The sequence below is a fragment of the Pocillopora damicornis genome, chromosome 6 (genome assembly GCF_964200805.1).
Source record: "Pocillopora damicornis chromosome 6, jaPocDami1.2, whole genome shotgun sequence".
NCBI lineage: Eukaryota > Metazoa > Cnidaria > Anthozoa > Scleractinia > Pocilloporidae > Pocillopora > Pocillopora damicornis.
This window is the reverse complement of record NC_142675.1, coordinates 6,854,589-6,879,870: the sequence shown is the minus strand read 5'-3', so window position 1 is coordinate 6,879,870 and position 25,282 is coordinate 6,854,589. Positions and strand designations below refer to the sequence as shown.

Below are 25,282 nucleotides of genomic sequence, written 5' to 3'. Positions count from 1 at the left end.
AACAACTGTTAAATATAGTGCACATATTATAATAAGTATATACAGTAATTGTACGAAAGACAAAGGTTCTTTGATTACGGCTTACGTCCATTTCTTAGGCAAGACCACTGAATTAAGAAAAATGCGGGGACTTCGATTCATTAACCGGTTCTAGGCGTTCATTTAGTAAAACAGAATGAAATAAATGAACTGCGCGATGGTACCAACAAAATAGTACGCGACCCAACCCACTCCTGGCCCGTTTTTTTCACTCAGCTGCTATCATCGCATCATTTACTATAATTACACTTTGCATTTGCAGGAATTGTACGTGAAAAGTTAAGTGGTTTTTTCAAAGACAATACTCTGGACGCCAGTAATAGCAATGTGCACTGTATGTCCCGTTATAAATCCATTTATTTCCTCTTTCAGCAGTTTACGTGACGATAACTACCAATAATTCCCAGAGCACTAACTTTCGTTGACTGTTCCAAAATTGTATAGTCAGCACCCGTTCTTATTATTTTATTTTTTTATCCTCTCCAGGCTACTCGAGAGAGCACTAATGATTTAATAAACATCTCCAGGGGTAAAACCTCTGCATTTTAATGGTAGGTGTTAAAATATTATCACACTTTCGCGACATGCTCCTGATTGTGGCGACAAATCCTAGGAGATAAAGTTATTTACCTGCATAAATCAAATCTTAAAATTTAGCTTCTTGTGGTCTTACCATACCATGTATTTCACAATTTCTCTACATTTCGTTTCCCGTAGAAAAGTTAGGAAATAGTCATTTCCCTCTGGGCAAAAATCTTCAAAATTTTATATACAATTTTCAGCAAATTCATCTCTCAAAGCTAAGACGATTGCACAAGTAATGTGCCAATTATAATTTTTATTAGTATAAGGCTAATTTTTAATTAATAATACTTTCAGTGTAAAAGTATTTCGAGTTAGTATCGCTGGTAGTTGCAGTCTTAGGGAAAGCAGTTTATGCGCCGGATAGCCTTCCTAAAACCAAGCGGGTTTTGCGGCAAAACAATTTTTTAGCAATTTGCTAAAACTGCAGACAACTACGGCACACAGAACGAGATCTCATCAATCTAGTTAATTGGATATTTTCCGCACTATCCTGCCTTTCAGAATTGAGTCAGAAAATAAACTGAACTCCAACGCTTGTGTCGAGCACGCGTGTAAGTGCTAAACATGTAAAAGAGAAAATGAGAGTATACTTTATCGGTAAACTGAAAAAAGCGTTACAGCGCTTAAGAATATAAAATCAATTGAGTTATAACGTTCCAGCTTAATTGCTTAACACAAAATGGCTTTTTCTACCAAGTAAGCGTGTGAGGAAAAGATGATTCATCCCTGAAACTTGTTGTGGCAAAGTGTTCAAACTATTAGCCGGTCATATACCGCGGAAATCTATCTAACTACACCATTAAATCCTCGACGTTTGCATACAACTGCTTGTCGTACATTGTCATGTTGATCAGCTTCTGCAGAAAAGAATAATATAATAATTAGCATCATTAAAAAAGTGTTCTTCTTACGTTATAAGCGTTTATCCTCCCAAGTGGTCAGCTTTTCACACCAAAACAAATTCAAGAAAGTATTTTACGGTGTCGTTTGCTGCTCTTGTGCGTCTCAATACAATTTTGCAATAATCCTACCATCTTTTAAATAACCATAATGAGTCAATTGTCGCAAGGACATTCTAGTTCGCTTCCTCCTTGTTTTTCGTGGAGTGCTAGCTTCAGTGACATAACAAGAAGATGCAATCCCAACTTCGTAAAAAGTACGCTATCTAAGCTAAACGCTATTAAGTTTAAAACCCTAATTAGCTAAGCCTAAGTTAGTCGGTCTAACGTGAAGAGAAACTTTCATGTTGAAGAAAATGCTCACCTTGTGTAGGGTTTCCATGTCCTGAAGCTGATTTTTCAATTCAGTAAAAGTTGGTCTTGCATCTGGGTCATTCTTCCAGCACTTCATCATAATCTGATACCTGGTATTGTTCAAATTATCTATTAGAGATTTAAAGAACGTTTCCTTGTAGGATGAGAGAGAACGAATTGAAAAAAACACTTACAATTCCTCATCAACGTGGTGTGGTTTAGGCATCCTGTATCCTTCCTGAAGTAAGTTTGCAATTTTTCTTCCATCCATTCGTGGGTAAGGTGAACCACCTGGAAGAACCATAAGACCATCGAAATATAAATGTGACGAAAAAACGACCTTCACTGAAACACCACCCATGTCATTTGATGTAGTTTGAAGCACTTTACGTTTGTCTAAGTGAACACCTTACATTGCTTAATTGAACATGGTATATAGCAAAAAACATATACAGGGCCTTATAAATTTCCATTCGATGTTACCTATGGTAAAAATCTCGTACAGCAAAACTCCATAACTCCATCTGCAGAAAGACAAATCAAACAAATATATATTGGGTGACTGAAGACATAAACATTTTATACGACAACTAAAATATATGTATTCTTTGACAAAGCATAGAATTCATGTCCTGATTAAAACTGATAAAACTTAGAGAAAGATGTTTTTCGTCTTGTCACGATTGTGGGACGAAGGAAAAATTTTGAGTCCCCACGAGGAATTGAACCTCAGATCTTCGGATTCCGCGCTCCGATTCTCTCTCTTATTTTTATTTACAAACATGACTCTATCAACATTGCTGATCCTTGCAGTATGCAAGAGAATAGAGTCGTAGGGTCTCTGTGGCTCAGTGGTACGAGCATCGGAGCGCGGAATCCGATGGTCTGAGATTCGATTCCTCATGGGGAGTGAAGAATATTTTCATTGTCCAACGCTCGTGAGAGGATGAAGAACATCTTTCTCTATTTCATTACCGAGCCCAAAACTTACCCTTCCTCTTATTCTATTGGTAAAACTTGTTGGAAAATTGCTACGGGTAATAATCGGGTATACTTACACATCACTTTTGGTGGTATATTTACCATACATCAAGTCCTCATAAGCTGTCCACTTCACTAGGAGACGGCCCTAAAGATTTAAAATATCACTTTTTGAAACAGCTAAAAAATTATAGGAAGCGACCGGTCAAAGACAGTGATATTTAAAATTATACTCGTATACAAATGGCTGTTTTCATTATGGTCCCATCCAAGGATTTTGTCATCGAAATCAGGAGTATATCAGCTTTATCACAACAATGATTGTGAAAGATAATTAAACTGAACGATATGTAGTACCGCCCCCACCTCCCCTCTTTCTTGATTACCTTAGTCTTTCGTTCATAAATATTTTCCCGCTGCACATCTCTGGCCATTCCGAAGTCTGTCACTTTACAAGTTTCCTTTTGTCCAACCAACACATTACGAGCCGCAAGGTCTCGGTGAATGATCTAAGAAAGCATTGATACGAGAGCAAAAATTAGCGATTTCAGAAGAAAAAGAACTGAAATGAAATGATTCAGATATCCAGCGACATAATATGGTGTGTGTATTTCTCTTTCTTCCAGATGGCAGAAAATTAAAATTACTATAGTTACTGCTCCATCTTCCAAAGGGAAGCAAACTACTTCATTTCTGCAATACCTAATTATTTCATAGAAAGCTTATCTTAAGATTTTATTCGAAATAGGATTCTGTAATGTAGCAGTTTAGCAACCAAAGACGAATTTTTGAATTTCAAGTTTTAATTCCTTTTCTTTCTTGTCACTAAAATGGATATTCGTTGTACACTCAGTTTAGGCTGAATAAAAGACCCTATTCATTCACATCTCTGCCTTTGCCTACACGAGAAAAACCCAGATATTTAATTTCGATGAGGTGCACTTGCAGCGATGCACAAATATCGCCATTCGCACACTGAAATATAACTTTGGTGATGACGTCAAAACTGGTAAGGTTCCCGGAAACAGCCTCAACGAGACGGTAAGAATACGTTTGCATATCCCGGGCGTGATCTTGTGAAGACATATTATTCTATGCAAGACATAGCTTCACATGACGATACACCTTACAAGAAGGTTTTAAAATTGTTCTTCTTTGGTGCCTTTGTAATTAACTTACAGATTTTGAGGACAAATAACTCATTCCATCAGCAATTTGCCAAACAAACTTCATCAGCTGCTGTGACGTCAGATTTGTTTGTGGTTTGATATCCGGGTCTTTGAAGTAAGTGTCTTTTAATCCACGGCTCTTTCTCAGGTAACCCAGCAGATCCCCAAAAGGCACATATTCAATCAAAACCAGCAGCTGTTCTGAAGAAATTAAACAGTTTCATTTATATATTTCTTCCTCTAAAAAAATTAGCAATAAGTAAAATAAATAAATAGCACAGTCAGGTTCAATACTTTTGAAGAAATCTTACGAAAACAAGATGTAGTTTTACGAAGAAAAGCTGAAAAACTTTGTAACGGTCTCATAAGAAGATACAGGCCAAATATTCCCTTAGAAAAAACGATTCTGCTCATACAACAGAATGGCTTGTACAATGGCAAATATTTGGTCTTCGTCTATCAGCAAATCCAAGAGCGTCGCTGTTAGCTAAAAAAGGATAAAATTACCATATGCGATGGTTGTTTGTTGTGCACGATTGTGAAGCAGTGAATCTTCCATTGAAGCAAATTATCATTGACGAGAAAGCGTTACAGAGTAAATCAGATGCAAAATGTGTACAGCAAAATTGGACCTCATAATCAAAGCTTACCAGATTCTGTAACGCATCCCAGAAGTTTAATGACATAAGGATGTGGTTTCAGCTGCTTCATTGTGTCAAGTTCTTTCATCAAATCTCTCTTGTCCGATTCAGTACCGTTTGCTGGAGCGTTAAAAACAAGGAGTAAAATTTGGTTAACGGGAATAATATGCAAAATGTCGAATAGCGACATAAGTTATCGAATGACAAATAGCCAAAAGTTACGTAACCCGGTAACAGTATATGACTGTAGGCCAAGACTGTCATTCAAATTACAGTTCAAGAACTCACTTTTAAGCATCTTAATAGCCACTGTGGTCGTTTCAGGACTCCCATGAAGTCCTACTGCTGTTCCCTTGGCAACCTGACCAAAAGCACCTTTACCAATAATTTTTTCTATGGTCACGTGGTGTCTTGGAACTTCCCAGCAGCGTGTTAACGGATGAAGAGGTACGTAATCAGCACCTGAAGCGGTACTTTGTGCTTTTCTATCATCTTTGTTGACTTCTATGAGATCCATGTATTCCGCAGGAGGCTGGATGAGTTTTGCTGAATCGGGTAGACTTGGTTCGCTATCTTCTAATCCTGTTTCATTCTATTAAACCAACATACCGTTAAGGTATTCATATACAAGTCTGTTATTAATCCTAATAAAATTTCCTACATTCTTATAAAAATCAGTTCACCCGTTTTCATCAGACAAGCGTTTATATTATTTCATAACAAGAGATTATTAATAGTTTATAATCTCTTGTCCTTAAATATTACTAATATTTATTATTTATTATTATTAACACTTTGTTCTCTGCCATTGAAACTATCATGTCCAATGCAGTGATCGAGGTTCATAGCATATTCGTTGAAGCTACAAACTGCAACATGAAGATCGTCGATTGGTAGTGCAATTTTTTGACAAATGCACACACGAAAAAAAAACTCTTGCTGTACTAAGCTCCTGGACTAACGCTTTGAAAATAAGTCATCAAGATAAAGAGACGGCCAAAACGGCGTGAAAAAAAAAATTATTTACAAAACAAATATCAACCGGGTGCAGACCAGTTTGCGATCTGTGAAGTGAAAACACGCAGTTGAACCAGGGACAACCGAAGAAAAATCGATGGAGCAGCTTGGTAAAGGACATGATCCCAGGACAAAGATCCTATCGAGTCAAACTTCTTCCTATATTTCATTTTACCTGTCATTTATGCATTATGCCTTTTTTGAAGAACTACACCTTTTTTCCTTCCTATTTGTTGCAGGCGTTTATTTCCTTCTAGAGAGTAGAGGTAAAGTGAGATTACATAATTACTGGCCACACTAACATGACCTCAACGTCTTGGCTGTAACTTACGTAGGAAACACCTCTTTTATCTTCATAAGTCCTACAATTGAGAAAGCATACAAATAATTATGACGAGCTGAGAATTGCATCAGTTTTAAGTGGAAGTTTGTTATAAGATGATACCATATCTGGTACATTACATGGACACAATCCAAGTGGCAGCAAATTCTTACCTCTGTTTCCCTACAGCACCTGAAAAAAAACGAAAGGAAAAAAAAGACAAATGATGTGGATGTGGGTCAAGATTTCCTTTTGCTTAATAAAGAATCTTGCAGCCAAACCCTCTATCATAGATTATGAATTTTTTACCTACCTTTCTTATGTAGCCAGATTATGTAAATAATTAGAAGAACGATTATGAAGGCAAGAACCCCATTTATGGCTAAAGAGACGTTGTTAGATGGGCAGTTACATTCCTCAGGACCTAAAATGATTCAGTTTACAAAGCTTGATCAGGTAACATTCAAACAACATTTAAAGTGATCGCGGTCAATACACTGCTCTTACTACATAGCTGACGCTCATAAACGAAAACCATTAACTCTAATTGGCAAGGTACTAAGGAAAAGCAAGGCGCCACACTCTCTATAATAATTTTAAAAAAAAGATTTTGTTCGATTGAATAAAACAACAACAGCGACAAAAATAAAACTCGGAAATATATGACTCACAGAATTTAGTTGTTTAATTAAACAGATACGGAATGCAATTAGAAAAAGTCCATCTTCGGACGAATACGTGTAAACATTTAACAATAATATTTCTTTGTAAAATGTACCTTTCGTTGTGCTTTCCGAGCTGTCTGTGGGTATAAAAACTTGTTTAATTGATTCTGGATCAACTTTAAAACCTCCAAACTTGTCTTGCCTTGCAGCATCCAAGAGGACAGTCAAAACATTGCTGACGACTACACTTCGATTGAACCTCATCATGAAGTCGAGAACAACACTGCCACACCTAGGTAAGGGGAGAAGGATGTAAAATGCCGAATCGAACACCGTGCCGAAAAGAGTAAGACGCATAAGTTATGACTGATTACACAGTCGGTATTAAACAAAACGAAATCGTGGGAAGAGTTCATTCAGGTTTGCAAGTAGTTTCTTCATCCGCTTTTACATTCCTCACCTATTCAAACATTTCGCAACTTTGAAGGATAGAACTACATCTCTCCCTTAAAAGCTTATTACGATTACAATACAAAGCCAGTTGTTACAATAAATAACATTTTCATTACAGGACCTTGTTGTTGTCTTTGTTACGTGAAAAAAATTGTCGCCACCTTCATTAAAATAACGTTAATTTAGTAATAGTTAAACAAGTTACGAATTAGGAGACCCGCAATACTCTATTTACGCGACGTTTCACTTGGGGATATAGGCGTCTTGTGGTCTGTTTTGACTTTTTATGTAATGAGTAGCCTAAAGATCCGAAAGAATCCAGCGCCAAATAAAGTATGTTACCGAAAGGACAGCGTTTACAGCAAGAGAAATTCGACGAAGGCGTACCCTGCGTGACAAAAATTGAGTAAGCACACAGCAATTTATGCATCGTACTCTTTACGGTACGGTGCTCTATTCGACATTCTATTTGTACTTTGGTGACTTTTAAGTGTTAAATACATTGAGATTTAACTTAATAAACCAAGGTCAATAAAATTAATTCATGTCATTCTGTGTCAATCTATTGCGGTACATTAAATAAAATGTACTTCAAATGAAGATTATTTTGCATTAAAGAGGATTTTTTCAGAGCAGAGACACCAGTTTAAAGCTAAAATACACAAAACTGAGATAAAGCTCCTCACTGCCCCAAAACACAGATTGCATTAGCGTTTGTTGTTTCAGTGTCGAGACGAACTGCACCTTACCTGGTGTTCACGGTGTTGGCGGATGAGCAGCCAAACTTAAAGGCAATTTGACAAGCCTAGAAGGACATTTGAAGAAAAAATGTAAGTTCGAATACTTGTTTCATAGTTGAAGATCGTTTTTTTAACAGAAATATTGAGATTTCGTTCAAGAGCAGATTCATTAAGATTCCCTTTTAATTATAATGATAAATCTTATGGCAGTACTCTATACACTCCGGTATGTGGATCAAGTAGATTATCTAACCATTTCTGGAAATTTTGCAGCAACTTCTGAACGTCTGCTACAGTTCCCCTGTATTGTCACTGTCAGGTAAACTTCTGTGCTTTCTGAAGCTAAAGAAAAGCCGTGTCCTTTTACATTTACAAAAAACATGAAGAGCCTTGGATCACAAAAACTGCTGAGAAGTGGTCCCATCTACCAATAGTTCAGCTTGAACATCGTTCAATAATCCCAGCAGAGATCGTTCTGACAGTATGCTACTAAGCTCGAGAGGAAACTCATGTTTTGATGCACGCAATAGCATGAACATGTTACGATTAGCCTTGTTCACAATGTTTTAATATTTGATACAGAAACTTGAAACATGTGTAAATAGGCCCACAGAGGGATTGAATTATACTTTCTGGAACAAAAACCATGGTGCATTGCCCCCCCCCACCCCCCTTGAAAAATAGTTTTGCAGCGCCACATGAATTAAGTTATTTGTGTTTGAAGATATCCAGCATAATATGCCCCAAAATATTCATTAAACTACACCTGGATGGGTTCTTTAGAGAAATAAAAAGAATACTATTATACATCTGTAATTATGCTTATTCTTAATCCTTCAATTGCAGAAGGTACAGCCTACTACATAAAGATCTTTTGAGTCGCTGCATGACACCTGACAAGATTCACATGACCGTATAAGTTTGTATTAGAGGAAAGGTAATTACGGAATAGTAACAACTTTGCAAACAAATTTTTCAATTTTGATATAGATTTAGCAGTCCGTGTTGTGACTGTTTGTGAGTCTACAGTCCTTCGCTAAGTTCCAGACTTTTATTGACTTAATTCACTCTTTGTCTTTTACTCAAACTGATTTCGTAACACCAAAGAACAAGCTGTTATGATGACATAGTTTTACATGGTGGTAAAAAAAAACGCCTATAAAGAAACAGTTACCTGCTGGAGTTGTTTGGGATGAAGTGGCAACTGTACTTGAAACTGTTTGAACTGAGGAAAAAAAATAGGACTTAAATTGATTGAAAAGCAATTTTAACTTTTATTTAATCATCATACCAACCTCAAACCACATAATAATAATAATAATAATACGTTAGCTTAAATTTTTTTTTTCACAGAGGTTCTGGGTATGAAAGACTATACTTCCTAAAACTGTTATTATTATTAATATCATTGTCACCAACATTATTATCATCGATATTTTTATAACTCTTATCATCATTATAATTATTATCATTGTCAACACTATCACTAAAAGCATCCAAAATGTCAAAGAACTACAGAGAGGTCCATAACAAGAACTGACCTTTCAGTGTTAAACTCAATAGAACACAGATATCAATGGACGGGGCCAACTTTGAAATAAAAGGTTAAGTGACAAAGTGTCAAGTGTTAATATGCTAATATGATATATTATAATAATTAAATCTATTTAATTTTAAGACGAAAATAAGCCTAATGGTTTCTTCTAATATCGAAAAAAGTGCATCTCCATGTAAAATGGGAAAGGTATTGTAGCGCCAGGTTCGCCACAAAATGAATGCACAGCTAATCTGTTCGCTTGATAGACGAATATTTAGATGTAAAGATACGTTGATGTGTAGTTGTGTAGATGTGATTCGACTGAAAATAAATAATTCATACAAATATAACAACAAGACTAACGACAGAGCTATATGAAATAAAAACGAACTTACAATTTGTGGCGTAACCAGGTCTGGTGGTAAAACTCTTGAACAAAAGTAACACGGCGCTAGCAAAAACTAACGAAACGACTGACTTATTTGAAATCAATTAGTAATGAGAAGTATGCAACGAAAGCGAGAAATAAAATGCTACCAGCACTACGTAATTCTTACACAACCTCATGCAAAAACGCGGGCTTAATTGAATCGAAACAGAACATCACAATAGTATTTCAATTGAAAGAAAAATACAAAATCTTTTCGCAGTTGCTTGACAATAGACAGAAATGCAAATTCTAGTTGCTACATTCCAGACCCTTAAGTTTACTTTAAGTATTGGGCGACTAGAATTCAAATAATAATTAACATAAGAGTCCCTTAAGTTAGTCCGCTAGTGTTCAAAGTTCACGTACATCTGGTACGCAAATTCAAAGGCTTTTTTCACTTTCAATGAACAACAAGATCGTCAGGTAGATTAAATAGAGCCCTTCTTCGGGAGTAGGATCTCTTGTTCGAGGAAACAAAGCTTTGACATTGGCCTTGTGAATGTAGAGGACTTTGTAGCAACCTTGACAGATCGGATAAAGCCGTCTCTTCCTGGGTGAACTCCGACAACGCAACCCAAAGGCCACTGACTATGGTGAACTCTTTCATCAGGAATTAAAAACAAGTCACCAACAACAAAACTATGACGTGGTCTGATCCATTTCTGCCATCTAGGTATTGAACCAGCCGGCAGAATACGTAGAATACTGGTATTGAATACGTCAGCAAGGTATTGAACCTGCTTCCAGCGACATTGGCATTACAAATTATTCTTAACGAAGACTCCTGGCGGCAAATTTAAATGCAATCGAAGTAACAAATGGATCGTAGTCAGATTCTAAATCAGTAGGACTCTATGCCATTGTTGATAGTCAATGGTCGACCATTAAGAATTCCCTCAACTTCTGCCATCAACGTTTACAGTGCCTCACCAGAACCACTTGTTGCCTGAACTCTGATCTTTCTCACTAAATGAATCATGCTTTCCCAGACTCCTCCCATGTGTGATACCCCAGGGAAATTAAACTTCCACTTGATGTTTATTTGGTGTAGGAAAACTTCTATCTTCTACTGATTCCAGTTGTTTAGGGCTTCACGGATTTCTCTCTCTCCGCTACTCATGTTCATACCATTGTTACCTCTCATCATCTTTGGCGTCCCTCTTCTACTTATGAATCTGAAAAGAGCGCAAATAAACGAGTCTGTTTCGAGAGACTCGGTCACTTCAAGGTGGATTGCTCGGATTGTTACTGCGGCATTCTCACTTAATGATTTCTTTCTTTTTACGTCCCTAATTACACTTTTGTGCTTTTACACGCACATTTTTCTTACTGTTTCCGCATTCCTCTCATTCACCGCGATTTGTATTCTGTTAGATTTTTTCGCATAATTCTGCTTTGTTTTATCTCATTCATAAAAAGTTTTTCAAAAAATTTAACATTGGAGTATCAGTGATTCCTTCACAGCGATCGTTTTAAGCTTTTCCGTTCTTCGTGCTTACAAGTCATACAACGTTGTAAGTGTCTTCCCTTGTCCGATTGTATTTCCTCTGTTGTTTTGCGTTTTCCTATTCCTTCTACTTCGTAATAACTTGTAATTATTTGTTCCTTTAGCGACCACGATCAACCGTAATGAAAATAGATTTTAAAGCGTTAGCGTGTTGAAACTTGACTTCGTTGGCAGTCACACGGATAGTTAGGCAAGAGAAAAGACACCATCATTTTTAACTGTATTTCTACCTTGTTTCACCTACAGTGGACCAAAGAAATCTATGCCAACGTTAGAAAACGGGGGTTTCTGAGTACTCTTCAAAGAGCAGCCCGTCCCTTGAAGACCCAGTACTTTTGTCTCAAACTGATCTGGACATTTTCTTGACTTAGATGACCCACAGACTGATGAACATCCATAATGAGCAGCTTGGTAACATGGTCCTTTGAAAGTAAGAGCAATTGATGTTTCGATTAGTAATCCGATGAAGAATTTTGGTCTCAATTTGTACACGAGACCAAATGAGCCGAAAATCTCTAATTTACACATCCCGGATTCTCCTGGGCTCAAGTCTAGGAGGGCCTTAACCACTGGCGAGAAAACTAATTTTTGCACGTAAGTGATTATTTGAGCCTCTACTCTCTACTGGGAAGGTTCTGAGCCATCATTTTTCACTGCCAGGCGATTGGCCACAGACATGCAGAATCGTTTGTCTCTTTGCTCAATGCAACACCTGAAAGCATAGGTAGATCAGATAGTCATGGTCTCCAAAACTTATATTTCTCTCTCACTATCTCTTCATCCTAGGTGAGTCCTTGTTTGCAGAGATCTTGAAGGACCTTTTTAGCTAGTAAGGTGATTGGTGATACTATAGCAAGTGGATCATAAATGGTGCTAGGCACTGATAGAATCTCTCTTCGTGTGAAGGGCTTATTCTTTGGTACTTTGAAGATAAATATGTCGCTATCCATGTTACAATGAACACCAAGGGTTATTTCAATAAGGAGTACACCAGAATTTAAATCCAAATACAATATTGTTGAAACTCTATCTGAGGTTGGAATGGATTTGAGGTCTTCCCTCCTGTTACACAACCGTTAAGTCAATCCAAATCCACCTCTTGACAATAGGACACACAAATCTTCTCTCAATTTACAGGCGACTTCATTTGATTGCACCGATTTCAATCAGTCATCCACATAAAAGTTCTTCAATACTGTGTCGATCACTTCATTGTCAAAGTCCCCTGTATTATCTTGAGCTATCTTTCGAACACCAAAATTGTCCCCACTTGGTGAAGACGTGCTACAAAAAAGGTGTACTCAACAGGCTCCTTAGATAAGTCATCATCAGGCCACCAAAGGAACCTTAAGGTATCAACATCGTTTGGATTAACCATTACTTGATGGAACATTGCTTCAATGTCTGAGGAGGGAGATAGTGGTTTCTGACGAAATCTTAAGAGGGCACCAAGCAGGCTGGACCACTGAGTGGTTGATCATTGAGCGATGTCCCTTGTATCGGGCTGTGCAGTCAAACACTACTTGCAGTTTCCCAGACTTATTAGGATTGAAGGCAGCATATAACTGACTGGTGATTTCTTAACTCGAGGTTGTTCATTGTGGTGTTTTTAATTTTGGCTCATTTTTGCAAACCAACATTTTAATTCCTTTCGATAACATATCAGTTCAACTGATACTGACATCATACACTACATCAAAAGAAAACATTCCCTACCCTCGAAAATCTGATCAAAACATCAGGAACATCAACAAAATTCTTCATCTGCTTGATAATACTGCTAACTAGCACATGTGTTGATCACCAAGCACAAAACGCCAACCTCATCACCAGGGTCTCTATTCCTCCCTGTTCGGGGTTGTAATGATTCACTGTGTGGGAAGTTTTATTGACGCAATGTAAACTGGTATAAAACATCTTTCCCGTTTTGGATTATAGATCCAAAGTACTTAAAAATGCTCAAAGATGTTCCTACTCACCCTGTATGTTAAGTCTCACAGTGGCTTTTGCTCCATCTCCAACATCATTATGTGGGACACATTTGTACTCCCCATAGTGCTGAGATCGATTGACGTTATTGAGAATAAACTCACTGTTTCTGTTATTGCTTAGGAGGCTGCCATTGAAATAGAACTTGTAAATTGACACTTGAGGCACAGCAGCCATAACTATGCATTTGAACGTAACAGTGTCTCCTTCAGTGACGGTGTTTTGTGCAGCATTAGTGGTGAGCCTCCCACCTTCAGGTTTGTCTAAAAGTTTAAATCAAATCAAAATCTCAATTTTGGTTTATTTCATCGCTCATACATTTCGCCTGGTTGTAAATCATAACCTCCTATGAAAGTCTAGAGCGCGCATGATAATGCAACAGGAGGGGGTTTTAATCTTGTACCAGTCCATGGAGTGCCTTGGGTAGAAAATATAACGCTTTTGTGATGGAAAATTGTAGCAAGTCATATACCCATAGTTAGAATTCTGACTTTAAGCAAAATACTTCAACTTACACATTGCACACTGAGAAACAATTCTGCAGCAAGAAAAATAGCACCAACTATGTTGTTACAGAGATAGCTATTTTAAATCCTCTGTTAATAAAAATTAGCAATTTGCGAAGCCCAGCTTTATATTTTACCGGACATAAAAATGTTGTCACTCGGAACATTTTTTGATGAAAATCCTTAATTTTGAGCCAGAAGACGGGTGCAACAGTGCCCTAGACGCTGCACTTGTGAGGATCTCATCTCGCAAAAAAGCGGAAACCCAATTTGAATCTAAGACATTCCTTATTTTACTCAATTGGTACCAGGATGATATATTTATCTAAGAAATTCCTGAGGAACACAGCCTCCCTTGATCAATTTAAGAGAAACCTTAAGTCAACGGCCTCATAGGCTATATGCTTCTAGGTAGAGGAGCATCTTGAAAATCATCACGGATTTTTGGCTCGACTCCACCACCAAAAATGCAAACAAACAAAGACTTCAATTTTTTGTTTGTTTACTTCCTCAAGTTTGCTGTTGCAAAGTGCTTTAGCAGCAGCAGAGCGAAAAACCAAAACGTAAAACCAGGGAGATTTTGGTCAGGTGGTGTTCATACTACCGGGGCTCGTTTTACTTCCTGAGAGTCTGAAATAGGCTAAATATGATAAGTGTTTTAAATTTGCACTGGCAATAGTATGTAAACTACTTGTTTGAATGAAAAACCTTGGGGAAACTAAATGAATGTAATTCCTGGATACCTTTATGGCAATTCTACTGCGTTGAAAAGAAGGCAATTTCCCGGACACAATTCAGGATATTTTGCCACACTGTATTTATATCATATGTACAATTTCTGCTGACTGGCATCATAATTAGATGTTGAAAGTCAATGAAAATAAACCAGGACGAGAAGAACCAGAAATGTTATCAAGTTCTTAAAACATATTTTGAACGCAATATTTAAATATGGTTTCAGCTTTCTAAATCGTTCTTTTCTTCTGTCAACCAAACTCCTCTAGCTAATCCAAAACTATTAAAAATTTGAAATTATTTTTAAACCAGAAATGGATAACTGTGCTTGTGGTAGAATAGTATGGTTTTAGATATGGTTATAGTGTATCAACAGCCGAAGTATTGCTATTTTTTATTCCACTCTGATCTAAAAATTGGACCAAAAAATTAAGTTCGTAACAAATAGAAATTCCAGACACAATTCTTGAAAACTGTTTGTTTCAAATTTTTAATATATATTTACAAAAAAAACACAATACTTCTAATGTCACCCACGTGTAGGCGAGCGCAAGCTCTCTTTTAGGAAAAAAGTTCAATTGGTGGCGTAATACCCCTGAAGAATCCTGACCTTAAACCCATGAAACCTTGTGGCGTGAACTCAAGTTCTACTTCGAGTCAAAGGTAAAACCTAACAACAAGCAGGAGCTTGTAAATTGTATAAAGAAGTTCTGAGAGAGGAAGGTCACGCCGAAGAAGCGTGCAAAATACATGGATCATGTTTTGCAAAAATTTGATCAAACTGTGGTGGAGGCTCGAGGTGCTGAAACAAAATATACAAACGGCAGCCACCGCGCCCTGCTCCACCTAATTCTCTGTTGACATTGCCTTGTAGGTCGCTCAAAATAGCTCTTTAAGGAGCCACCAAATCAGATGAAAGTCAGTGACCAATCAGATCTTTGTATCACGAAGAATTTTCTACAATATTGATTTAGTTAAACAGTGGGATATCATTTAGAAACTTCGTTTCCCACACTAAAGCTGTTAAATGAAACAAAACATGCAAAAATGACAAAGATTATGATTTGCGTAAAACTCTTAGGTTATGTGTAGCCACTCAATTATGGAACGCTACCCGTTTAATGAAATATAATATGTTATTATCACGAAGATTATCATCAGTTTACGCAAAACGAAACCAAGGTGATTTTCGTCAAGTAATTTTCGCCAAGTGCTTTTCGTCAATATTTATTGAACCATAAGAAACTTAAGTAGAATGAAAGCTAAGATGTAGTGGTATATTGCAACTAAAAGAGCACATAAATACAGTGAAGTTCACAGAAACGGACTTGGCGTTCTTCCATCATGATAATCACAAAGAATGACAACGTAACCTGTTACATGAGTTTCGTTCTTACGAATGGGGTTCGTTATAAGATCGAATGAAATTTATATCATATGTAAGGTTAGATCTTAAAGTTAAACTAATTTTTGGTTTTAAGAATGCGAAAATTGAAAGTGATCACAAACACAGTGAAATTTTTCAGAAAGCAACTTGCCTTCCTCTGGGAGTCTCAGCTGTCAAACGGATCAAACTTTGAAAATATTAGTTCTAAACACCATCTTTTTCTCGGGATTTGAAACTAGTGTCATCATGAAGCAGGACAAGGGAAAACTGCTTTCCATTATCATCCAATAGCAATGATAATGCTTTACTGGCGAGTTAAGAATAATCAACATGCATAATTTTGTTTTCATTTAAACGACCTGAGACAAAACTATCGAGTAATAAAGGCTTGGATTAGAATGCTTTTACCAAACAACACCTACGCGTTTCTAACGTCGTTATAATTAATTTAACAACAATTAGCACGAAAAAGGGCGCCAAACTTAATTATTGTCAACGTAAAGTTGCAAACAACAAGGTAGTTTGTATGTAATGTAAACTAAAAGAAACCAATCAGATTACAGACTTTTCGATCTGAAAGGTTTAGTTTCAGCCGATTTTCGCACCTGTCAGCTGATCTCAGCCATTAGTAAAGAAAACTGTAATTTCTCAGATGACATAATTTTTACCAATTGTCAGCTTTCTGTTAGAAAATTAAGGTTAAGGTTATTTTAAGGTTAAAATATACTTACACTGAACTACAATTGATGTGTCAACAGAAGTGACTTCCACTGAGTTATTGGCTCGACATGTGTATTGTCCTGCATCCCTTCTGTTTATATTATCGAACTTTAAAAACGTAGCTTTCCTCCCTGAACTTTCCAGCACTCCATTTCTAATCCATGCTACATCCGGCAATGGTTTCCCAGAAGCTTCACAGGCCATGGTGACAGAGGATCCTTCAATGTAATATTTTCCTCTTAAAGAGATGTTTATAAGTAGTGCCTCTGAAAGGTAAAAGAGATATTATCATTCCTCATATAGCATAGCAAATCTAGCTTGGACTCAGTCTTGAAATTTACCCAATTTCAATAAAATATACCAAAGCATCCAGCAATTGGTACCCAACAACCAGCTAGTATAGGAGGCTCAAACTTCATTCAGTACAAGTCAACCTGGCACTAGCTACTGGAGAACTTGCTTACAAGCTCAATTATAAAGCAGAGCCTCAGCCTAGTAAATGAAGGGATAATTCAGGAAGTTACTCTTTGGGCTAAGGACCCAAACTTCTAAGCTACTTGCTTAGGGTTAGGGTTTAGACATGGATTGGCTTTGGGATACAAAAACCAAATGCAAATGATGATTCGTTTGCCCATTTTAAGCCATAATAACCTGGTATCTTTCTATCGTAATACGATAGGAAAAGAGAAGCGGTGTGACAGGTACTGTACTACAGTTCAAATAAGCCAACAGAACTTAGCAAATGCATGATTAAATGAAAGAAAAGAAAGAAGATTATGTAATGGCTGGTGAGCTCAAACAATTTTTGTTCATGAGTCATAAAGGATCAAAAACAAGCAAGTGAACATTGTAAAAAGTGAGTTTGAATTCTTCACAAGTGAAGAAAATCGTTCCAGCAAACAATGAGGTAAATTGTACATGAGTATTGAGATGTCACAAACGTTTTTCAACTTTGAATCACAGTCAAATGACAAAGCAGTTACATACTCAATATCACACTCGTTTAAATGTATTTAATGTTGTTAGGACATCTTAGATACTGTAGTCCAAAATGAAAGGTAAACACTCAGAAAGAAGATGAAAAAGTTTGTTCAAAGAACATTTATTTGGGCTTCCGTTTTATACATGAAAAGTTTTCTGAAAAGTTTAGGTTACATAAGCTATATTGACCATTACATCATTCTATATTGAATAATTTTCTTTTTGCATGCTCAGCGTCTTTCACAGGCATAGAGAGCTTGAATTATGGACTTCATTCTTTTGCTGCTTTCAAAACTTTAGGAAAATTGTGCTCCATCACACAAATCTTCAAGTCTCAACTTGCTTCTTAGTATCAGAAATTACTTGAGGAAGTCACCATTCTGCTGGCTAAATTTACATCTGCAAACCTCTAAGATCATATAATCCTCAGGAAGCAGCAAATGACGCAGAGCCGACTTTTATTGCATTTGGCAAGTCCCTTTTTAAGGCATGAAAAGCAATACAATCTTTTTCACACCATTTTAATTTCACATGCTGCCTGTGATTGGTAATGCAATATATTTTCCTTCATTGATTTTGCAAAATCATAAAATCAAAACCAGTTGGATTGTTTCTAGTTTCAACTGACCATCCTGAATTGAAAGCTTTGCTAAGAGAAAATCTCTGTACTCATAGTAATGGTTATCTATGCATAACAGAGCAACCCAGTAATTGGTGCCAGAAGAATAAAGCAATAACTCTCTGATAACTCATTGATTTCTTCCTTGTGACAAACAGCAAAGTAAATGGTAGGATTTCTTTTCTCCTTCTAGGAGTGTGGTGTTTCATGCGAAGTAAAAGAAGCGCTATTGTTCCCAAAAGTCAGGTAAGCTAGCCACTTTCTGCCCTGCGTATAAAGGTTTGTGCACATGTATGCTATTGTTTACTTTCTCCAGATCTTAGAAATATGAAAGACATGAGTTGAATGCATTTGATTTACGTTTGATTATTTATGTTTATATCTGTAATACTTACCTGCCACAATAAGCTGAACTGTACTTTCAATCGTCCTTACAAAGCTTCCAAACATAACACATTTAAATTTGGTATTGTCTCCAGGGTTGATGTTCTTGATAACCAGGGTAGCTCTTCCTTCAATTTTAACTCTTCCTTTGTAAGGCGGAGGAATATTAGGATGTTCTTGGACACCACGACTGCCATTAACCATCATTCTGACAAATGCACCATCTACCAGAACACTGTAGATAATGTCCTGAATCTTATTATGTGAATCAGTGTAGTCCCACACCAGGTTGGCATCACTACCATTGTTAAAGTAGCTTGGATTAGAAGGTTCCTGGGTGAAATACACATCCACACCCCCTAAAATAGGCAACCATAAACATAATATTCTCAGCCCTTTAGTTACAAGTGTAAGGATAATATTTAAGAAGAAGGGCTCAAATAGAGTCCACCAAAGATGCACTTTAGCATAAGCATGCAGTTTAACAATAATAAGTGTAACTATGCAATTCATTGGTATTCATTGATATCAATCAGCTCAAATATATACTTTCATTTGCTAAGAAATAAGGCTCAAAATTTAAAAGTGGTACACTTGTAGAAATCTTTTGAAGAAGAACTTTTTGAGGTGGAAAATGGAAAGTGGAAATGCCCACACATATTATATGTTAAAACATCAAATGAGGGATTTATTATTCCACTCATTTCATTTTCTGGTCTTTTGGCTTCTAGTTATCAAAAATTTTGTACAGCCTTATCTGAGTACCCATCTTACATAAGATGCGCATGAAAGAAGAAAAAGGAACCATTTAAGAGTTCTTGATGACCAGAACAAAATTTTTGTGGGCTTTAAAGTTCAGTGCCGAAAAAATTATGCCTAAAATTTGGAAAAGAAATCAAGAATCACATGCATCACTTCTCTCCCTATCCTTGCCCTGTTCTGCAGTGTATAACCAAAGCATATTTCATTCATTTCATTGCCCTAACAAGGTAAAATAACATAATAGTGAATAAAAATGAACAAATATTTGCCAAAGGTCAAGTGAGTATTATTCGATGATCTTCCCTTTGCCTTAATTCAGCAAATAATTGTTTTAATATAATCACTCAGGTGTTTTCAAATTCTTTAATAAATTTTGTAAATGAAAAAAGCATTGCACACATTTTTTTACAATTGTGTTGATTACCTGTACACTGTATCAAGATGAGCAAGCAGTTTTGAGAGGTTTATTCTTTTATACCAAAAACTTTATCCCTTTGTTTTGAAAAGTGTTCTGCTAATCTTTCAGCATCTTTCATGCTCTTTGCAATTTAATTTTCTTCTACTGCATCTATCACTCCCTCACAAACATTTGACAGAACATGAAGCAGCCATTTTGAAATTTAGGGCTCCTGCTATAATCACCCTGTTCTCTGTGATTATAGCAAGATATGATGTAATCCTTGACCAATTAGAGCATGCACATCTCTATAATCACCTGAGTGAGCAATTATACTAATAAAATATTTATCATTGAAGTCATCACATAACACAAGGTAAAAACAACAATGACAGCACAAACAACAATGCAATGATCAATCAGCTGTCACTTGTGCATGATTTTCCAAAAACCTAGGTGTATTATGCTGGCATAAAAATTTCAATGTAATCAAAATAAAAAAGAAATCAAACACAATTTTCTATTTTCTATAACCTTGGCCATAGAAAGGATGTCAACAATTTTCAAAACTTGTACTGTGCCTCCTTAAACATCTTTGAATATCTTTGACCTCATTTCTGCCATCAATAAGGTTTTGTATAATATGCTAAATTCTACATGTATTTTGATTGGTTCTTTCATGAAATTATGATCTATTAAGGGGAAAATGCATAGGTGATGTCACCATTAACAATTTTTGCTTCTTTATTAAATAAAACAAATAGGTTCCACGTTGCCCTTGCTCTGTACAGTTATAAATCATAGAGGGCATCAAAATGTGCAAAGAACATTTATTTAGTGACACATTCAACTGCCTCTAGCTTGTTCTCAGCATTCAGTAAGTAAGCAGAGCACCATAGTAAACAGTACTGTAGTCTCCCTTGTTTTTTTACTCCCCTACTACTGTCATGCTGTTTGTTATTCTGCTCTCTTTTCATAACTGACAACTAGAGCAAGCTTAGAAAGCTGCATCTTATGTGCCACTTTTTTGTTCTTACCATATTCTGACATCATATGTGATCTATTACTGAACAGGTGCATAGCAACATGGAATCTATTTTTAAGTAGATGATGGAAAATTATGGTGGATTTGTTTAAGTACTTTTCTATAAATTGATTGCCAAGCTCACTAGTGGCTTGCCACCAGCTATTCACCTCACCTTAAAGCAATAACCAAAGCAGCTGTCACAATAAATACAAAAACAGCAACCAAGTGTGCTTTATATTAATAGCATTGAATTATTAATTAACCAACCTTTTAAACCTTAATTTCTTACAGAAAGAACAGATTTTTTCTTACACTGTACTGTAAAGCTTTATACAAGTGAAAGATGAAAATTCAGCTTTTTTTTGTACATGTACCATTGTGTCATTAAGCCCTCTGATGTTCTACTTGTGTGCAAGACAGCAAGACAGGAATATAGTTCTGCCATAAAAAGAACAGGATTTGGTAGAATCCTTGATTATACCCTGAAAGCCAAATTTGCTCTTGTCTTTTTTTCCCTATCAAGTATTGGAAGCCTGAGATAAGCCAATTTGAAGCACAAATTTTTGCTCATTCACATAAGCATGATCGAATCAAATCACAAAGGTGGATTGCAATGCTTTCTTGTGAGAGTCAGAATCTGGACATATAAGTCTTTTGTACCATTTTAGAGGAGACTCCACTTTATTTTCCTGGACTGCAAATGTCAGGGACTGATCAAAGCAAAAGAATAGTAGATCAGTAGACAAAGATTGTGATCAGTTTCCATGAAGTGAAATCAGAATGATTTACACAAATTTCATGAAGTCCAGCTGACTTCTTGTTTTCAACCTTGAAGTCACAATTCTACAGTTGTCAGCAACCAGAAAACCTTGTTAACATTTACTTTCATTAACTTTGGCCAGCCCCTACAACACAAAGGCAAAAAAACCCATGCTACTGTTTTATCCTTGCTGAGGTCATTATTTGCACCAATAATGAGCGGAAAAATTGGTAACAGCTCTTCTCAAAAATGAGTGATTGATGGCAAGGATAAGAGTTTATGTGCATATGGCATTACTCTCTTCTGGGTTTGCATAGCCATTATGTTTGTAATGTAAAGCCACCTGACAAAGCAGTAACTTTTCTCATGGCTAAAAAGACAACTCACACTAATTAAGAAAGTATTGCACTTCTAAGTTTCAATGTTTATGTTAAATTCTGAACGTATGTATTGTTACACTTGAAGAATAAAATCCTTTGCTCTTGATTTCTATCGTATCATCGTTATTCAGACCTCATTTATCACGGGAATGAAGTTCCAACAACATATCTAAATTTTTAAATAAAAAAACTGTTGAGAGCCACCTTGGAAATCGGAAATCATTTTGACGAAAATTGCGTTTAGCAATAAAGGTCGGCGTTTTCAGTGTCCAAGCTTAAAATGGCACATGGTAAAAAAATACTGTCAAATCCTTTGTACGAAAGAATAACTTCACACTTACCTGACCCGTGAAACTTTACCAGCAGAAGAAAGAGTGAGTAAATTTCATATTCACGCAAAGACACCATCCTATCAGACCTTTGCTGATGCTTCAATGAGGGAAGGTTGTGTCTAAATCTTACGGAAGTCACTTGAAGGATGGACTAGAATGCTCTTCTTCGTTTTGAGACTGGGACCGAGTGTCACGATCATAGTCGGCAAATTGCCTGAACAACATGATGGATGGTGCGATTTATGGTTGAAAACTCCATTTATGCTAGACACCTAGGACAATTGCATGAATTGTAAAAACTTTTCTTCCGGAGAAACGTTCCATTCGGATTAAACTATGCGTGAAACTTGCGAATGTGTCGAATGAGAACAAAAGCACCGATCGATCACGCGCGCGTAAATGAAAGTCACGCAAATAAAAAATAACTTGTAACAGACAGATTTCTACTCCTCTTTCTTGTTTATCAACCTTGGATTCTTTTCCTAAGGCTACTAAGTATAATCAAGGTCGGGCTCTACTGATTTATCCCCTGTGGGGATGCACCAGAGTACCCATATTTCTGGGGCCGGAAACGGAAGTCAAATGGATTACAAGTTAGATTATAACGCAATACAGACGCGCAAACTCAGTCAGTACATAGCAAGAAATGCGGGAAAGTCAATTTGAAGACATCTCTTTTTAAGAGTAATTTTCCTCAATCTTAATATCAGCTTCGTCGTGTATCTTCGAACCATGTCATCTAAAAATGTCTCTAAGACTTTTAGTTTTGTGCCCGATGTAAAAAGGGACTTTAAGATACGGTATGGTGAATCTGTACTACGGCTACCTTGGCCGCGATAGACTAGGGTGGGTACGGCATATTTCCCTCCAAATACGAATTGTTAAGTTACAGCGACACTACGGCAAAAAGCTCAGAGCTCAAAGCGTTGTTGTGCAGTCATTCTATTGGCAAAAATGTCATCCTTCAAGGAAGCAAGAGAGTTATTCCGTCTTTGTTACAAGATGAACTACATTAGTGGTGACGAATTTTTGTTGCTTTCAGCTCGCTACGAATCGCAAAACCTAGAACTTCCGTATGACTCGTTCTCTGAATTTGACTTCAAAAATTTTAGCGACGACGAATGTTTGGCACAGTTTAGACTTTAAAAAATGCACATACCGTAATATTAGATGCAGCCAAAGGAGTGTTTGTGATGGAGAAGAAGCTTTATGTTTGCTGTTAAAACGCATGTGTTTTCCATGTCGGTACAGCGACATGGTACATTTGTTCGCCAAGCCTGTTCCTGTTATTAGCATGATAACAAATGAAGTGTTCACTTACATTTAAGGAACTCACGGTCATCTTATTCAACGATGGAACCATCAGCTACTAAGACTCAGGAATCTAGAATACTACGCCGTTGTGGTTCACAAAAAAGGAGCACCACTGGATAACTGCGTCGGGTTTGTCCACGGAACTGTTCGGCCTATATCTTGACCAGAATGCAACCAAAGAATCGTCTACATCGGGCATAAACGTATCCATGTTATAAAATTTCAGTCAATCGTAACCCCAGACGGAATGATTGCTAATATGTTTGGACCTGTTAGCGAGTGCTTTAAAATTTTTGCATTTCAATCTTCATGTTTGCTTTTATGTGTTAGTATGGTTTTTGTATTTGACCGTTAACAAATGATTTATTCTAAGAGTGTGGCAACAGCAAATGCAACTTTATTTACGTCGTACTTACTAATTCTGAGTTATCAACTAACATAACAGGGACCGTGCAGAGGGGGGGGGGAGGCTGAGTGGGCCTTAGCCCCCCCCCCCCACTTTTTTGCAAAAACAAAAATAAATTTAACAAAAAATAACGGAGTCAAAAATCGCCCCCCGCTCAAAAACTTGCTACGCGGTCCCTGCGTTGTATTTTTCAGGAGGGAAGAAAAGATGATGCTGAGATGTTGGCAGACTCCAACCTGTTGGCAGATCTCAACCCATATGCCCTTTCGCCAGCTGGACGGCCTCTGTGTATATATGGTGATCCGGCTTATTCTTTGCGGGTGAACCTCCAAAGCCCATTCAGAAATGCAGTTTTTACGGCTCAGATGGAGATATATAGCGAAGCCACGAGCTTTGTTAGGTCTTCTGTGGAATGGCTCTTCGGAGACATTGTAAACTATTTCAAGTTTTTAGATTTTCAAAAGAACTTAAAATTTGGTTTTGAGCTCAGTAGGGAAAATGCATATTCTAAAAAGACAAAATTGGCATCTAGCAAGCATTTTCATGATAGGTGTGTTTTGACTTATTTAAATGTTGGAAAATGAATGGAAATAAGATATTGCCATAAGCCATTCAGTAAAAATTATAATAAGCCAGTAGATCATTTCTTATTCCTTTTGGCGGTCTTACCTTACAGGTAGAATTTCGGTCGCCTTTTTCTTAATTTGATCGCGAATTTGACATGGAGAAAGATGTTTTTGCGTAAACTACAATTTGCGGCTAAATATTGGTATATTGCCATTAGGTTGCGAAACGATGTATAATTACGAAGAAGAATGACTTTACCTTATAAAAAATTGATCCCGTACAGGAATTTCCTGGAAATAACCCTCATTATACTTTTACCACTGATATTCCAGTTGTCGAATTCCCGATCAGGATAATAGTTCTCAAATGTTAATCTAGCACGTTCGACACCTCTTTTTCTTAGAGGTGACTTAGGGTGTCAACAAGTAGTACCTTTCATCCTCCGCACTGAATTCATAATCAGGTAACTTATATGAACAGCACGTAGCTCTTTTAGGGGCAGTACCTTGGGCACGCCCTTTCTTCTCCGAATTTTCTGTTTATTCTGCTGTTATGTAACAGTCTTCGACGACTATTTTCTCTTAAGATATCTTTTCAAGTATGATTATAATTCTGTTAGTGAGTTTATTATCATTTTTATATCACCAATCTTGTTTTAGATATGACCAACCTTGACA

The 25,282-nt window shown here is 36.8% G+C and overlaps 1 protein-coding gene across 1 annotated transcript; it reads right to left on the bottom strand.

Moving 5' to 3' along the window:
• Nucleotides 1-378: 378 nt before the first annotated feature.
• On the bottom strand, nt 379-22,453 carry LOC149043677 (uncharacterized). Its single transcript, XM_089210558.1, has 20 exons — nt 22,328-22,453; nt 18,672-19,019; nt 16,688-16,942; nt 13,319-13,591; nt 9,040-9,090; nt 8,119-8,207; nt 7,875-7,930; nt 6,786-6,964; nt 6,321-6,431; nt 6,181-6,199; nt 6,017-6,047; nt 4,957-5,260; nt 4,678-4,788; nt 4,038-4,228; nt 3,245-3,367; nt 2,936-3,006; nt 2,361-2,401; nt 2,072-2,168; nt 1,888-1,987; nt 379-1,481 (listed from the first exon to the last, which is right to left on the bottom strand). The coding sequence occupies exons 1-20, from the start codon at nt 22,392-22,394 to the stop codon at nt 1,416-1,418; spliced, it is 2,583 nt and encodes an 860-aa protein (XP_089066684.1). The 5' UTR covers nt 22,395-22,453; the 3' UTR covers nt 379-1,415.
• Nucleotides 22,454-25,282: the final 2,829 nt, after the last annotated feature.